The sequence below is a fragment of the Zychaea mexicana genome (assembly GCF_025766255.1).
Source record: "Zychaea mexicana strain RSA 1403 chromosome Unknown BDB00scaffold_5, whole genome shotgun sequence".
Lineage (NCBI taxonomy): Eukaryota > Fungi > Mucoromycota > Mucoromycetes > Mucorales > Lichtheimiaceae > Zychaea > Zychaea mexicana.
The window spans coordinates 579,033-595,760 of record NW_026516668.1 but is presented as its reverse complement, the minus strand read 5'-3'; the positions used below and the strand labels follow the sequence as shown (position 1 = coordinate 595,760).

At 47.0% G+C, this 16,728-nt stretch overlaps 2 protein-coding genes across 2 annotated transcripts; both read left to right on the top strand.

Moving 5' to 3' along the window:
- Window positions 1–38: 38 nt before the first annotated feature.
- Window positions 39–8,518, top strand: BDB00DRAFT_755156 (P-loop containing nucleoside triphosphate hydrolase protein; the record flags this gene model as incomplete). The annotated part of the gene is made up of 6 exons (XM_053118817.1): window positions 39–433; window positions 516–588; window positions 679–959; window positions 1,041–1,366; window positions 1,455–7,802; window positions 7,851–8,518. The coding sequence occupies 6 exons, from the start codon at window positions 39–41 to the stop codon at window positions 8,516–8,518; spliced, it is 8,091 nt and encodes a 2,696-aa protein (XP_052984715.1).
- A 372-nt stretch (window positions 8,519–8,890) lies between these two features.
- BDB00DRAFT_755080 (uncharacterized protein) lies at window positions 8,891–16,478 on the top strand (the record flags this gene model as incomplete). Its single annotated transcript, XM_053118808.1, has 4 exons — window positions 8,891–9,041; window positions 9,122–9,252; window positions 9,332–9,547; window positions 9,624–16,478. 4 exons carry the CDS (start codon window positions 8,891–8,893, stop codon window positions 16,476–16,478), a joined length of 7,353 nt encoding a protein of 2,450 aa, XP_052984714.1.
- Window positions 16,479–16,728: the final 250 nt, after the last annotated feature.

Below are 16,728 nucleotides of genomic sequence, written 5' to 3'. Positions count from 1 at the left end.
CAACCCGCCCTACCACAATGACTGACACGGATGTAATTATGACACCAGCAGCACCCGATCACCATGACCTTTACAACCCACTTGCATTCGACTTGCCCGGTGCGATCCGTCAGTTGTTGCAGGTTATGTCGTCGACAACCACCGCTACTGCACGCAACGACAATAACACGACGATCGACGCCCGATTACTCGAACGTTATGTCGACAATCCAACTCTAGTACCTGGATCTCAAGTGCTGGACACTTTGTCAGTTTGTCTCCTCCATTCGGCCTACACGCGCTCCATGATCTCACTTTTCCGTCCGATCGTCCTGGATCTGGTCGCACGGTGGGCCACACCTGCATTTCTTAGAGAACCCAACGTTGTAAATAGGATAGAACGGGTCGCAAAAGCATTTAGCATTGTATTACCAGCTGTACCTCAGGTCAAAAGGTATGATTTATCGTTGCGTGGCGTATATTAATTTTGAACCTCAAACTTACTCATTTCATCCTCTTTCTCACGTAAACACTAGCTTGGCTGTAACATATTTCATTAATTCACCATCATTATTCGAACGTCTGAATCATTTACCGCATAACGTGGAGGTATGATTACTTTTGGCAATGGATGTTAATGAATGGAAAATTATGGATATATTACGATAACTGATACATATCATATTGTATCGATTATAGACCACCGCATCAGCAACAGCTGGCGACGAACTTCAGGATCTTTTATTAACGACATACCGACTCTTATCGTTTTCTACATCTACATTTGCTCCACTTTGGAATTGGGGACCCATGGTGGAACTGTTAAAGTCCCCTAACGAATGTATCCGCTATTTGACAATTCTCTGCCTGGGCAAAGCCTATGGCTTGAGCGACCTACAAACACGAACTCTGCTGGGAACGAGCGACGAACCTCTCATGGCAATAATCGATGGCACAAAAGTCAATCTACGAATGCTTCGGTAACGTGATACAACATCCCCAACTATTTTTTGACAGGTATTCTTTGTGTAACCCAATTGCTAATTCTCGCCTCTTTAAAGATTATGGGAAGAACAGAATTTGGCACAACAGCAGCTTAATCTGACACAGAACAATTTTACGACGACACAACAATATATCGAGGATAGCGACTTATCGTCTCTCACTTGCAATTTGTGTGGTGTCTTGTTACCGAGAACGGCAGCGAACCATCGTGATTCGTTAGTATACCGGCAGCAACTCATATTGACCGAGACGACCACTAGAAATTTGAATACCCTCAGTTTGGCCTTGTCGATTGGCGCTCCTACATTCTTGGAAGGTGTCACTGGTGCGGGAAAGACATCTATTGTGGAGGAATTGGCAAATCGAACAGGAAGAGCAGATCGTAAGTTTGGATGGATGCATGCTTCGATATACGGCAGCGTAAAAGAAGTTATTGTGCTAAATTAAGGTTTTTTCTTTTCTAATTTTAGAATTGATCAAAATCCATCTTGGTGATCAGACGGATCCCAAGGTATTGCTTGGTACATACGTTTCCACATCCACGCCCGGATCATTCAAATGGCAACCGGGTGTCTTGACGACAGCTGTACAAGAAGGACGCTGGGTTCTCATAGAGGACATTGACCTTGCACCAGCAGAGGTGATCTCTGTGCTACTTCCTTTACTTGAAACTCGCCAGCTGTTTATTCCATCGCGAGGTGAAAAGATTACGGCAAAAGAAGGATTCCAGCTTTTTGGTACACGGTCATTTATCCCTTCCCGTTCAACATCCAAGCGAAAGCATCAACTTGTTACTGGCGCGAATCTGTGGACCCGGGTGCTCATTGAACCGTTATCCATGGATGAGTTGGAGACTGTAATTCGTGAAAAGTTTCGACATATTGGCAGCTTTTCAGTCCACGTCATGCGTCTATTTCAAGCTGTGATCAACATCTACCAAGATCCCAACTTTGCAACGCTGTCCACCATGGGCCGCTATATCTCGACGCGTGACTTGATGAAGTGGTGCCATCGTATCAATACGCGACTTAACGTTGATCTGAACGGACATACTGGTGGTGAAGCGGCTATGGATATGGCGATTCGGGAGGATCTGTTTAGCGAAGCGATCGATTGTTTCTGCGGCATGATTCCTGACTATGCTACATGGGTTACTGTCCTCGAACGTGTAGGCGAGCCATTGCAACTATCTGCCGAATATGTGCGTAATTATGTCGATCAACGCAAGCCGCCTTTACGCCACTCCGAAAATAGCCAGGTTGTCATTGGCCGTGCTGATTTGTCCTCTATCGCAGCCGGTGGCAAAACTGTGAAACGAGGACCCAAGCGACCTTTTGCTACTACAGGCCATGCCCTCCGTCTTCTTGAACGTATTTCCGTATGTGTTTTGCTCAACGAACCAACGCTCCTTGTCGGTGAAACTGGTACCGGCAAAACGACCGTGGTGCAGCAGCTAGCAGACATGCTGAACCAAAATTTGGTGGTTGTCAATTTGTCGCAACAGTCAGACAGCTCAGACCTGCTTGGTGGTTTCAAACCTGTCGAAGGCAAGATTTTGGCGATGCCATTAAAAGAAATGTTGGAGGATCTGTTCGAACGCACGTTCAAAATGGATGAGAAGAATACCAAGTTTCTTGACACTGTGCGCAAGGCATTTGTGCGTCAAAAGTGGAAGTATTTTGTCGCTCTGATGCAACATGCTATCAAGACATCCCATGTGCAGTTTAACAAAGAGAACAACGGCGAGTCCAAAAAACAATCGCCTCCTGAGCTTCGCAAAGCATGGAAGATGTTTGAAAAGCAGGTCGCAGATTTTGAAGTTCAACAAACCCAGGCAGAAAACAACTTTGTATTTAACTTCATGGAAGGATCGCTTGTCAAGGCAGTGCGACGCGGCGACTGGATTCTCTTGGATGAAATCAACTTGGCCACCACCGAGACGCTGGAGTGCCTGTCTGGTCTACTGCAGGATGCTGATGGATCGTTGCTGTTGACGGAAAAGGGTGATATCGAGCCTATCCAACGCCATCCCAATTTCCGCCTATTTGCATGCATGAACCCGGCGACTGATGTTGGAAAGCGCGATCTGCCTCCCGGTTTGCGCAACCGTTTTACCGAGTTCTACGTCCATCCACCAGACCAACGCTATGAAGATCTGCTGCAGATAGTACGTCGCTACTTGGGCAAGGTTGCTGTTTCGGACGAGCGGTCATGCGACGATGTTGCCGAATTCTATCTCGAGGCCAAAAAATTATCACAGCAACACCAGCTTGTCGACGGTGCCAATCAGAAGCCTCACTTCAGTATGCGTACACTGTCGCGTGCATTGACCTATGTTGTGCAGATTTATCCAACATACGGCCTTCGACGCTCTTTGTATGAAGGCTTTTGCATGACGTTCTTAACGCAACTCAACAAGGAAAGCGAGGCACTTATGCGACAGCTGATTTACAAGACTATTCTGCGAGGCGTCAAAAACCCTGCACACTTAATTTCGCAAATTCCAGCGCAGCCGTCCGATGACTTTATTCAATTTGGCTACTTTTGGCTCGAGCAAGGTCAATATCAGCCCGAAGACGATGGACATTATATCCTGACACAATCTGTTGAGACGAACCTATACAATCTCGCACGTGTCATCATGTCGCGCAAGTTCCCTGTTCTAATCCAAGGTCCCACTTCGGCAGGCAAAACCAGTATGATTGAATTCTTGGCTAAAAAAACCGGCCATCGATTCGTGCGTATTAACAACCACGAGCACACGGATTTGCAAGAATACCTGGGTACATACGTTTCCAACAGCCAAGGCAAACTCGTGTTTCAAGAAGGTGTACTGGTCGAAGCATTGAGAAACGGCTATTGGATTGTACTCGACGAGTTGAATTTGGCTCCCTCAGACGTCCTCGAAGCGCTCAATCGCTTGCTCGATGATAACCGCGAACTCTTGATACCCGAGACCCAAGAGGTTGTCAAGCCACACCCGCACTTTATGCTCTTTGCTACGCAGAATCCTGCTGGTCTTTATGGTGGTCGTAAAGCTTTGTCGAGAGCGTTTAGAAACCGCTTTTTGGAGCTTCATTTTGACGATATACCTCAGGATGAACTCGAAATGATTCTCTCGCAACGATGTCAAATTGCTCCTTCGTACTGTAAAAAGCTGGTTCAGGTCTACAAATCGTTGATGGAGCACCGCAAGAGCTCGCGCTTGTTTGAACAAAAGCACAGTTTCATAACGCTTCGTGATCTTTTCCGATGGGCTGGTCGTGATCCGAATGGTTACCAAGAGCTTGCAGAGCACGGTTACATGCTGCTTGCAGAACGCTGTCGTAAGGATGAAGAAAAGAAGGTTGTCAAGCAAGTATTGGAGTCGGTCATGAAGGTGAAGCTGGACGAGGATGTTATGTACGACTGCGAACGTTTAGAAGAATTTGCCATCTACGACAAGATTTTGCGTGACAAGTCAGCGGATACGAAACTGGTGTGGACCAAGGCTATGCGTCGTTTATTCAGTTTGGTGGCTCGATGCTTGCGTTACAAGGAACCTGTGCTGCTTGTTGGCGAGACAGGATGTGGTAAAACCACGGTGTGTCAGATGCTTGCAGAGACATTCAATCGCGAACTGCATATTGTCAACTGCCATCAAAACACCGAAACTGGGGACTTGTTGGGCGGTCAACGACCTGTACGTAACCATGACTCTGATCAACTCTTTGAGTGGCACGATGGCCCTTTGGTGCAAGCTTTGCGTGGTGGACATTTATTCTTGCTTGACGAAATATCCCTGGCTGACGACTCGGTGTTGGAGCGTCTCAACTCTGTTCTTGAACCGAGCCGTCTGTTGGTTTTGGCCGAAAAGGGTGGCAAGCATGTTGAAGAGTTGATTGGTCAAGAAGGCTTCCAGTTTTTAGCAACCATGAACCCTGGTGGTGACTACGGCAAGAAAGAACTTTCGCCAGCATTGCGCAACCGTTTTACTGAAATCTGGGTTCCCTCGGTCATTGACCGTGACGATTTGACAATGATTATCGATGAACAGCTCGCAGCGCACCCTGCTTTGAACGGTTACGGTACCAAGATGCTCGACTTTATTGGATGGTTTACACAATCCTTGGGCCAAACGCGAACTGTTGTCAGCCTGCGTGACATATTGTCTTGGGTGCAGTTTATACATGCCGGTGTTGTCGAGCGGAACCTTGATCCAGATATGACCTTTGCACACGGTGGCTGCCTAGTGCTTTTGGATGGTCTTGGTTCTCATGGTGCTTCTGGCTCATTTCTCAGCGGCGACACGCTCAAGGACTTTAGACTGAAATGCTTGCGCCAACTCGCAAGCTGTCCTGATGCGAAGAACGAGGAAACTGTGCTGGGCGAAACACAAGGGCAAGTGAATCTTACCGACGATGAGTTTGCCATTGGTCCTTTCCTGATCGAACGTGGTCCGCTTGGCAAAGCCAATATCAAGTTTACCTTGCTGGCACCAACTACGTCCAACAATGCCATGCGTGTGGCGCGTGCCATGCAGCTGAAGAAACCTATTTTACTTGAAGGCAGTCCCGGTGTCGGTAAAACCAGTCTTGTATCGGCCCTCGCAGCAGCAGCAGGCCATCGGTTGGTGCGTATCAACTTGTCTGAGCAAACGGACTTGATGGATCTTTTCGGTTCCGATTTGCCTGTTGAAGGTGGTGACAGCGGTGAGTTTGCTTGGCGTGATGCACCGTTCCTACAAGCAATGAAGCAGGGCGACTGGGTTTTGCTCGATGAATTGAACTTGGCGTCGCAGTCCGTACTGGAAGGTCTGAATTCCTGTCTCGATCACCGTGGTGCCGTCTATATTCCCGAATTGGATCGTGAATTCTTTTGCGCTCAAGGATTCCGCGTGTTTGGTGCTCAGAACCCGCTACAACAAGGTGGTGGTCGTAAGGGCCTGCCAAAATCGTTTGTCAATCGCTTCACGCAAGTCTATGTCGAGCACTTGACCGCAGACGACTTGCTATTTATTTGTGGACATCTATTCCCTCAATTCGACGCACAAACCTTGAAGCAGATGATCGAGTTTAATACCCATATGTATGAGGAGACCATGGTACGCTGCCGTTTTGGACGCAAGGGTAGCCCTTGGGAGTTTAACTTGCGTGACGTTTTCCGCTGGCTCGAATTGATGCAAAAGGATAGCGCAAGTGATCCATCCGAGTATTTGGAGACGATCTACTTGCAACGTATGCGTACGTGTGAAGATCGTGTCAAGGTCATTGAATTGTACGAACATGTGTTTGGCACCAAGTACACGCGAACTGCCAATCCAGCATACCACGTCTCGCCTGGTCAATTGGTAGTGGGTCACTCCCGTTTGCCTCGCCTGGCACAAAAATCAACTCCCGAACTGGACGAGCATCTGCTGCACACCTTCTTGGCACCACTTGAAGCCTTGATGAAATGTGTCGAATCCGGATGGATGGCTATCGTCACTGGCCCCTCGGCGTCGGGCAAAACATCGCTTGTACGTCTACTGAGCCGACTTACGGGCAACAGACTGCAAGAATTTGCCATGAATAACAGCGTGGATACAATGGAGTTATTGGGTGGTTTTGAACAAGTTGATCTGAACCGACATCGACAAGTGGTGATGGATGCTTTGGAACGTGTTACCAGCCGATTGACCCGCGCTTTACTGATGGCACAATCGACAAACCAACAACCAGAGTTACTGCAACACGTTCGTCAGCTCAACGATGCTTGGTTCACACTCAAAACACAGCAACGCATGTCTCAACAATCTGACAACAGCCAGCAACAGCAACAACTGGACTATGCCTTGTTGGAGAGTATCGTCGAACAGCTGAACCAAGCTGCGCTACGTGTAGACACAGATGCTTTGGTTGAAATTACTGCAATGGTGGAAGCCGCCCAGAATTTGCAGCAGCTTGAAAAGAGCAGCGTTGCCGGCAAGTTCGAATGGATCGATGGTTTGTTGATTCATGCACTGGAACAAGGCCATTGGCTTTTGATTGACAATGCCAACTTGTGTAACCCTTCCGTTTTGGATCGTTTGAATCCGCTTTTTGAAAATGACGGTGTTTTGATGGTAAACGAACGTGGATTGATCGATGGACAAGTCAAGGTGATCAAGCCACATCCAAACTTCCGTATGTTTATGACGGTTGATCCCAACAACGGCGAACTCTCTCGTGCCATGCGAAATCGCGGTATTGAAATTTCTTTGGTGGATGCCAACTGGAACACGACCGATGTCCAAGACGCAACTAAGCTGGTCAACAGTTTGGGTCTGCGAGGTGCACGCATGCCAGTATTGCTGAACGAACTACAAGCAACTGCCAACGCCGCCCTGCGTAACAAGGGATCTGTACGCGACTATTTGATGCTGGCAACCTACGTCGTTGAACGTCTGCAGCGTGGTCAGTCTCTCAAGGATGCCATTCAGGCCTCGTACCATCACGTGTTTATGGAGGATGCACCGGATATGGACATGCCAGATCTGCTGGAGCAGGCCTTGTCGCCAACCAACTGCCCTTACTTCATCGGCGGTGCTATGGTTGATCAAGACTCTAGCTTGGCCACTGTTTCCGTTCAAGGCGCCTGCCTACTGTACCTGTTGCAACAACCAGAACAAGACGAGCATCGTGTTGAGGTTGCCATGGATTACTTTTTGGAAAGCTTGTTGAGTGAAGATGCTAACCTGCGCTTGCATTGGCTCGCCTATATTGCTGAACATGCTTCGGTATCGAACACGACTGCCATTGATCGTGTGATGCATCTTTTGAAAACTGTGTGCAAGGATCAAGTATTCCATGACTACTCACGTGATCGATCAAACAAGGTAAAATTTTAGAGTGGCGCTTAGGTATAAGATAAAACTAACAGTCTGCCCTTTTATTCTATTAAGAATCTGCAAAAAGCGTATTCGTTGGTGATTCGTTTGTGCAAGTATGAGCACGCAGTCAAGACAGTCCAGAAAGCAACCATGCGACTCAAGTTGGGCAGCATGACGGCTTTGCAACAATCCTACAGCTTCCATGATGGTCGATTGACTGAAGCACAACTATTACATCCAATCGTGAAAAAGGTCTCTTCATTCTTTACGACAGTCGACTATGCCATGTCACAATGGCTCTCAAGCAAGGCTTATCAAACATGCCACATTGATTTGTTCGATCGCTTGCAGCAAATTCTCGATACACGCGATTTTGCCTGGCGCATTGCGGATAGCCGTCCTCTCAGTCTTGATAATTACTTGAATAACTTACGTCTAGTTCAGGCACTGGTTAATGACTTGGATTTTGCAAAGATCATTTCAGATGTCGTTGATGATACAATGGCTGGATTTGATTTTGAGACTTGTCGCTCTATGAAAGCATTGTGGCAGTACTTTGCTCCTGCCACGCTGGCGTCGCAGTCTTTATTTGATGTCGAACAAGAGTTACACAGCATTAGCACGCAGATGGATTCATATCAACATTCAGGTAAGGGGAAAAACATTAATGCAAGTCTATCTGTCTCCTATAACATAACACTTTAAACATAATATATGCATAGATAAAAAATTGAGTGCAACAGATCTTGTCTTGCACACATCCCTGGAAACGAAAGAGGCAATAGTGGAAGGACTCGCAACGTTGTATGCTGTCGATGAAAGCGATGATAAGCAAGCATCAAAGTTGGGTCGATCTCTCTCACAGTTACCAGAGGTAAGCATTAATATTTATCTAAAATGACTTGAGTTTTTGATTAATAGATTTTAACTGATTTATTTCTGCTTATATAGTATGTCAAGAAGCAGCTGGAGAAGGAGCCTGTCGTTGTCGGACATACTGCTTGGGATACTGCCCTGGTTCCATTGCTGGATTACACCAGCACAGTCAAAGAAATGGAGCTGGTCAATGATCTTTACATGACAGCCTATGGATTGAACAAGAACGACCAGATCGAAGAGCTGGTTAAAAAAGCAAAGTCTTTAAAATCACTAGCTCTCAACAAAACGTCTCGACCACCACTGGATATGGTTCCTTATCAACGACTTGCTTGGGTACTTGATTCCAACTGTAAGTTGATAAATGCTTCTGGATATATAGTTTTTTTTTAAAAAACTGACATGACATCTTATACATTTATGTTTTTTTAGCAACGTCGAAACTCTCGTTAGTATTACCAGGACTGATCCAAGATGCGGCTCACGTGTGGCATCGTCGATTGTGGCGCTCTAGCGTATTCCAGCAAAGCCTGTATCAGTTGGAGCCTTCCATGCGTGAAGTGGTATGTCACATATATTTAGCTTCTTATATTCTGTATTTTGTTTGCATTTTTTTTTCTAACTTGTGTGATTATTATGTAGTCTATTAATATTAGTGACGGCCCACAAAATCTGTATCAAAGTGTGGAGACAACAGTCTGCTTGAACTTATTGTCCTTTGTCGAAAAGATGTCAGCAGAGGCCTACGAAAATGCAGTGAAACAACTGAAATCTCTTAGAAGGTTTTTGGCGACGAACGTCAATCTCAAGGATAGAAAGGCTATTGAAATTATCATGCTCATTTCATCTGCATATCAGGTATAATTCAATTAAATTGCTCAGTTTGCATTACAAGCAATTCGCCGTCTCACTTACCATTACTGTTTATAAATAGATCCTTGAAGCGTCGCAACCTGTGCTTCATCCTATCTTCTATAAAGATCTACATGATGTATTCGGCAGACTGAACAGATTTATCGACCAGCTTGCCCAGACCGATCTATATTCCAGAGCATCGGCTATTGATTACGACGATGCACTTGCAACATTCAATGCGATCATATCAACATTACAGTCAGGATCGTTGAACAAGTACTACGTTGACATGATTTTGTCGCTGACAGACGCCGTTCGCCATTACAGAAGCAAGGATGTGGGCTCATTTTTCGCTTCCATTGGCAAAGCACGTACTCTTCTTGGTCTTGCCTTTGTTACTGCGTATGTCCCTGATTATCCTGTTGATCCAACGGCCGAGCCTCGTTTGCGGGTAGACTTGCTGCGTCACCGCAAGGATGCAAGCTTAAACAACATCGACGTCCGCACGCACATTGAAAAGATTGCTACTGGCAACGACGTTAACGTAACTATCCAAGAACAGCAGGGACTTGTCGATCGTATTGAAACCGAATTATCCGCATCCTCGACCACATTCTCGCTTCGGCCTCAAAAATCGCAGCTCGATGATATTTTTGTTGACCTTGCGTCGTTGCAGAAGCATCTCCTTGCCAGTAACACTGAATCATTGATTGAAGCACTTACGGAAAACACCAATGACAACAAAGCGATGGCGGTTCAGCGTGAACGACTGTTGCAAGGCAATGTGATCCAGTTTATTGACCGTATCCACGCCAAATACCCAATGTATCGTGATATCTTGCAGCCTCTGCTTGTAGCCGTTGATGATGTCAAGTACGGCTTGCGTTTGATGGTGTCAACGCACCAAAATGACCGTGCTGATGCCTACCTGAGTGAAGTTGTGTCATTGTTTATCCGCAACCCATCATTAAGCGCCCAGCCTCTGGATCTCGACTGGCATATGCTGACTGAATCGATTCACCTCGCAAAACTCAAGGCTATCGTATTCGAACGTGCGCCGACTTCACGTAAATGGGCGTTCTATCTCAGCATCTTGGTCACGGTTCTGCAACGTCTCGTTATGGCGGTCGATTTACATGGCTATCTTTCTGAACAAGACTTGGCGGCCATTAACAGTATCTTTGCTGAAATTGTTCAAGTTTGGAAGGCTGCTCAAGAATACAAACGCGAAAAGGAAGCAGAAAAGGAGCAGATGTACAAGACGCGCACGAAGAAGTACGAACCCGTAACAGAAGAAGAACAAGAGGAGGAAGATAAGAAGAAGCTCTTTGCCGACTTTAACGAATCGTTTGCTGATCTTGAAGAAAGCGATGATGCACCACCTAGCGGTGCGACTGCGCCAAAGGTCGAGGAAGAATCTGTGTTGGATGACAGCGATGTCCAGCGTATCGGTGAATTGCACAAGTACATTTTTGATACATTCCGCGTCGATACATGCCAAAAGCGTGATACCAGCAAGAACCATGACCGTGAATTGCTTCGCTCATATGCCATTGCAGCCCAATTGGCATCAATGTCTACGTCCGCCTTTGGTGACTCGATTGATATTCGGTGTAACGCCGGTCATTTGCAAGCTACTGCATTATCTTTGCAACGCCTGGAAGCCACAAACTCGTTTAGCAAAACCAGCGACGCCTTGTATGACTTTTACACCAGCGAAAACGTCGCCGAAGCAAAGAAGGTGCATCCTGTCGTTCAGCGATTCAAGGCACGTGTTGAACAAATCCAACAAGAGTGGCCAGATCACGCAGTCTTGCAGCAACTTGTTGTTATTTGCGACCGACTCCTCAGCTTTTCTATCGTATCCCCTGTCGCCAAGTTTTTGACCGGTATCGAGTTGTTGCTACAGAAATCCGAGGATTGGGAAGCCTATGCCGCCAAACACGTTTCTTTAAGCGCACAACGTGAAGAGTTGATCCAACTGATTGTGCAATGGCGTCAGCTCGAACTGAACTGCTGGCCGACGCTTCTAGCAGCCCAGGAACAATACAGCCAAAATGCGGCATATACCTGGTGGTTCCATTTGTTTGATACCGTCAACAACACTGCATTCAACGATTCGACCAAGCAAAGCGAGCTCATCGGTGCTTTGGATCACTTCTTCCAGACCTGTTCTTTGATTGAATTTGAACCTAGACTCAAGATGCTGAACAGCTTTGCATGCCAAGCTCGAGTGCAAGCTGAATTGAGCAACGCTGTAGACCAGTGGAGTGCATTAACGTTATTGAAGAACGTGTGTGCCTACTACAGCCAGTTCTTAGGCCACGTCCAATTGATGCTCTCCCAGCTACGCAAGCCGATTGAAAAGGATCTCAAAGAATCCGTCAAGATTGCTACTTGGAAGGATGTCAATATCCATGCTCTACGTCAAAGCGCACACAAGACGCACAAGCAGCTTCACAAGTGTATCCGCAAATATCGCGAGGCCCTTGGCACATCCATGCTCACGGCTATTGCAAACTATAATCAGGAGCACGCCATGTTCCAATATGGTGACGAGAAACGTTACAACGATCAGAACAAGAACTTTATAGACCAATTGAGTCAGCCGAATATGTGGATGCGCGAGACAACAGTCCCTGCTGCTGCGCTAATGGTCCCAATACCATCTGAAGACGTCAAGCGTCACTTGCAGGATCTTCCCGGCACGTTGAACAAGATGCGTCGCTACTGCCGTGATGATGTGCTCAAAGCGGCCGTGGATATCCCACTGGAAGATTTTATGACCCAAGTCATTGAGCAAATCAAGTCGTACCAAAAGGAAACTCCAGCCATGATGACGGATGAAAACAAGTCATTAGTCAAGAATCAGAAACTGCTGAAGAAGAAGGCACTGGTGGACTTCTTGAAAGAACTACGCCGTCTGGGTCTTAAGTCGCGTCCAGGCACTTTGGCTGCTCAGAATGCGGATACCACATACCTGTTTAGTCAGCATGTGGCTGCTCTTGATACTGTTTTGCAGGATCGTCATTTGCAGAAGGCCAGACTGAACAGCTTCAGCAGTGGATCCGAGGACATGATCCAATTGTGGCAAAAGGCAAATGATTACTATTACCGCAGCATTGCACGGGTATCGCATCTGCGAAAACTTTGTACCACCGAAGTGAGCAAGGACTTGTCCCGTTTGGAGGTTGAACGCAGCATGAGCGCTACAGAGCATATGTTTTCCCTGGTACACAAGGAGCGTACGTTGGCGACACGGTTTGAAGGACAAATGCAAGTGCTCCAAAGCGCTGCAACTCAGCTGGCTGCGCTCTATGACACTGCCACTATGAACGTATCGCGCGTGGATCGAGTATTGGACCAACAGTTGGTAGCTCACAAAAAATGGGTGGATGACCTGGTCGATATGATTGGCAGTGCTGCTGCTACAGTTGCCATTCAAGGTGAATACAATGGCCAGCAAACAGTGGTGTCAATTCGACAACTGCATGCTCAGTTGGTCAAGGTGCAGCACACAGTCGACCGTTGCTTTGTCCAGCGGTACCTTTCGGCTGTTCATTTATCGTCACCAGCACTCCTTACTGCTGATATCGATGAAATGATCACCACTCACGAGTCAACAGTCAAGGCAACCATCCGTCCGGCCTTTGAAAACATCATGGAACAAGCACCGCAAACGACGCACGTAGTGCAGGCGATTCTTTCTCGTATCGACCGCCCTGGTTCTGTCCAATCTGTTCAAGGCGAGATTGCGTCCATGACAACTGTTGTGACACTTCGCGATCAACTTTACTCCATGATTGACGCCATCTTGGTCTCGGTACAAGATTTGAAGAAGGCCAAGGCTGAGAGTCAGACTGCAGCCCTGAAGGCCAAGGAAACCGAAGACGATGATGAGTTGTCCAACATGGGTGAGAACTACATCCGTGACCAGCATAGCGAGCAATTCACCCTGACACAGGCGTTGCACATGGATACCGTTGCCAAGCGATGCGTGTCAGCACTTGCGTCGGCCCATGAATTGCTATGCACGGACCACGCACAAGATACTCTGTGTCTGTTGCAGCAATCTTATCCATTCGTCCAACAATACATGCTCATCATCCAACACACGCTCAGCCAGTTCTTGACACACCACAAGGCCATGTCCAAGATGACTTATGCTTTGATCAACTCGTTTACCATTATTATCAGCAAAGGTTTCTGTATGCCTGCTAATGCGGATGAAGAAGGCGAAGAAGGCGAGGCTGATGGTACTACCATGGGCACGGGTATCGGCGAAGGTGAAGGCAACAAGGACGTTAGCGAAGAGATTGAAGACGAAGAGCAAGTGCTTGGCACACAAAACGAAGAGCAGCGCAAGCAAGAAAAGTCTGAAACCAAGGAAGAAAAGAACGGCATGGAGATGGAGAACGACTTTGAAGGCGAGTTGGAAGACGTCGAGGATGACCAAGACGATCAGAAACAAGATGAGGACGACGATGATGAAGAAGACGAAGAAGAAATGGACGATGAGATTGGCGACGTCGATGATATGGATGCAGTCGATGACAAGATGTGGGGCGACGATGAAGCACATGACGAGCGCAAGGATACTGACAAGACTGTGGACCAACAAGGTCAGCAGCAACAGCAAGAATCCGACATCGTTGCCAAGGATGAGGAAGAAGGCGAGGATCAGGAGCCACAAAGTAACGGTGAAAAGCCCGAACGCCAAGAGGAGTCTAGCACGACTGATCAAAAGCAGGACGATCAAGGCGATGAAAACGATGAACAAGGCGACGGTAGTGGTGACGAACATGAAGAGGAGGCTGGTGAGGATGATGATGGCACCGAGGAGAACCGAGCTGGCGAGCAGATGAACGTCGAAGTGCCTGAGGCTGAGACATTAGAATTACCTGAGGATTTGGACATGGATGCCAATGACGAGGAACAAGAAGGTGGCCAAGACGAAGAATTCTTTGATCCAATGGATATGGATGAAGAAACGAAGGATAAAGCTGAAGAAGAAATGGGAGAAGATGATGGTGAAGAGTTCCACGATCCATTAGACCATGTTGGTGAAGGCGAGCAAGAGCAGAACCAAGAAGACGATGAGCTGGCAGATGCAACGGCGCAAATGCCTGATCAAGAGCAAGAAGGGGATGAAAACAAGGAAGAAGACCAAGAAGAACAGCAAGAAGATATGGCTGGCGATAACGAACAGACAAAGGGCGGTCAGTTGGATGAGGATGAACAAGAGGAAGACGAAAAGGGCAAGTCGCATAACCGTGAGCATCCCAACGACGAGACCGATGCTGCAGACAACCAGTTTGGTGTCCAAGGTCAGGCCGGCAAGATGAGCTCTACCTCCAAGGGCAAACAGCAAGGCGAAGACGAGTCTGCTGAGGATGATGCACGAAATGAAGAAGAACCTGCAGAGACCAAGGACCAACAAGGCATGGCTGAACGTGGCACGAATCAAGCCAATGACGAACCAGACAAGGTCGATGAAGATGAAGAAACATCTGCTGAAGCTAAAACTAACCCGCAGCGTAGCCTTGGTGATGCTTTGGAAAGCTGGCGACGTCGTTTGGCCGATGTAGCCGATGCAGACGAGGACGATGAAGATGAAGATGGCCAGCAAGACAAGAAGGACGTTCAAGACAGCCGTGAAGCTCAAGTGAATGACGATCATGCTTTCGAATATGTCAAGAACGATGACGATGCACATGATATGCAAACCATGGGTAATGCAGCTGTTGATCAACTTCAAGATATCAACATGGGTGCAATGGATGAAACAACACAAGACGAAGAAGCGCAAGCTGGCGAAATGGATCTAGATGACGAGGAAAAGCAACAAGATCAAGTTGATACGATGCCTTTGCCACAAGAAAGCATAGGTGAAGTGCAAGGTGATCAACGCGGCGCTATTCTCAGCAAACGTCTACCTGAATCAGATCTTCCTGCAGAAGGCGAGGTATTGACCATGGATGAATCCTTGGTTGCCCATGAGCCATTGGATCCAGAAGCTATTGAGCGTATGCGTCAAGAATTAGAGACAACAGTATCGGAATGGCGTGAAGAAGGCCGTGATATCCATCAAGCACGCGATCTTTGGCAACGCTATGAGAACTTGACACATGACTTGGCCATGGGCTTGTGCGAACAGCTGCGACTCATCCTTGAACCGACTCTGGCAACAAAGCTCAGGGGAGACTATCGTACAGGAAAACGACTCAATATGAAGAAGATCATTCCGTATATTGCGAGTCAGTTTAAGAAGGACAAGATCTGGCTTCGACGTACCAAGCCTAGTAAACGTCAGTATCAAGTCATGATCTCAGTCGACGACTCCAAGTCTATGTCCGAGTCGCACTCTGTACAGCTGGCTTACGAGACGCTCTCATTGATTTCCAAGGCTTTGTCACAGCTCGAAGTCGGCGATATCTCCATCACATCATTTGGTGAACGTATTCGTCTCCTACATCCATTTGATCAGCCGTTCACTGCCGAAGCCGGTGCTTCAGTCTTACAACAGTTTACCTTTGCACAACAAAAGACGCATGTCAAGCAACTAATTGAATCATCTTTGTCGTTGTTCGAGAACGCTCAAAACAGCTCAAGTGGTGAACTATGGCAACTACAGCTTATTATTTCGGACGGTATTTGCGACGACCACGAAACACTCAAGCAATTAGTCCGACAAGCTATGGACCAACATGTCATGCTGATCTTTATCGTTGTTGACAACAAGCCCGAAAACGATTCGATTTTGAAAATGACGAACGTAAAGTACACTACTGTAAACGGCAAACTCACGTTACAAATGCGACCGTATTTGGAAACCTTCCCCTTCCAGTACTTTATGGTACTCCGTGATATTAATGCTCTTCCTGAAGCCCTCTCTGATGCTCTGCGACAGTACTTTAGCTTTGTATCTGCTTGAAAATCCCTCTCTCATGTATGTAATAATTAATCATAGAATAATAATAAAAATTAAAGATATCTTTATTGTAATAATACATTTTTTCGATCCTGCTTCGACTTGGGAGTGGTTATCTCGTGCATCAACTGGGTCAGAGGCTCGTATAGCCAAAATCCAACAGCAAAAAACAGCGGCAAGAGCAGGGTGGGCCGGAGGGGACATGGTGGTAACACTATCAGGTAATTCCTTCTTCCAGAAAGTGGCATATGAT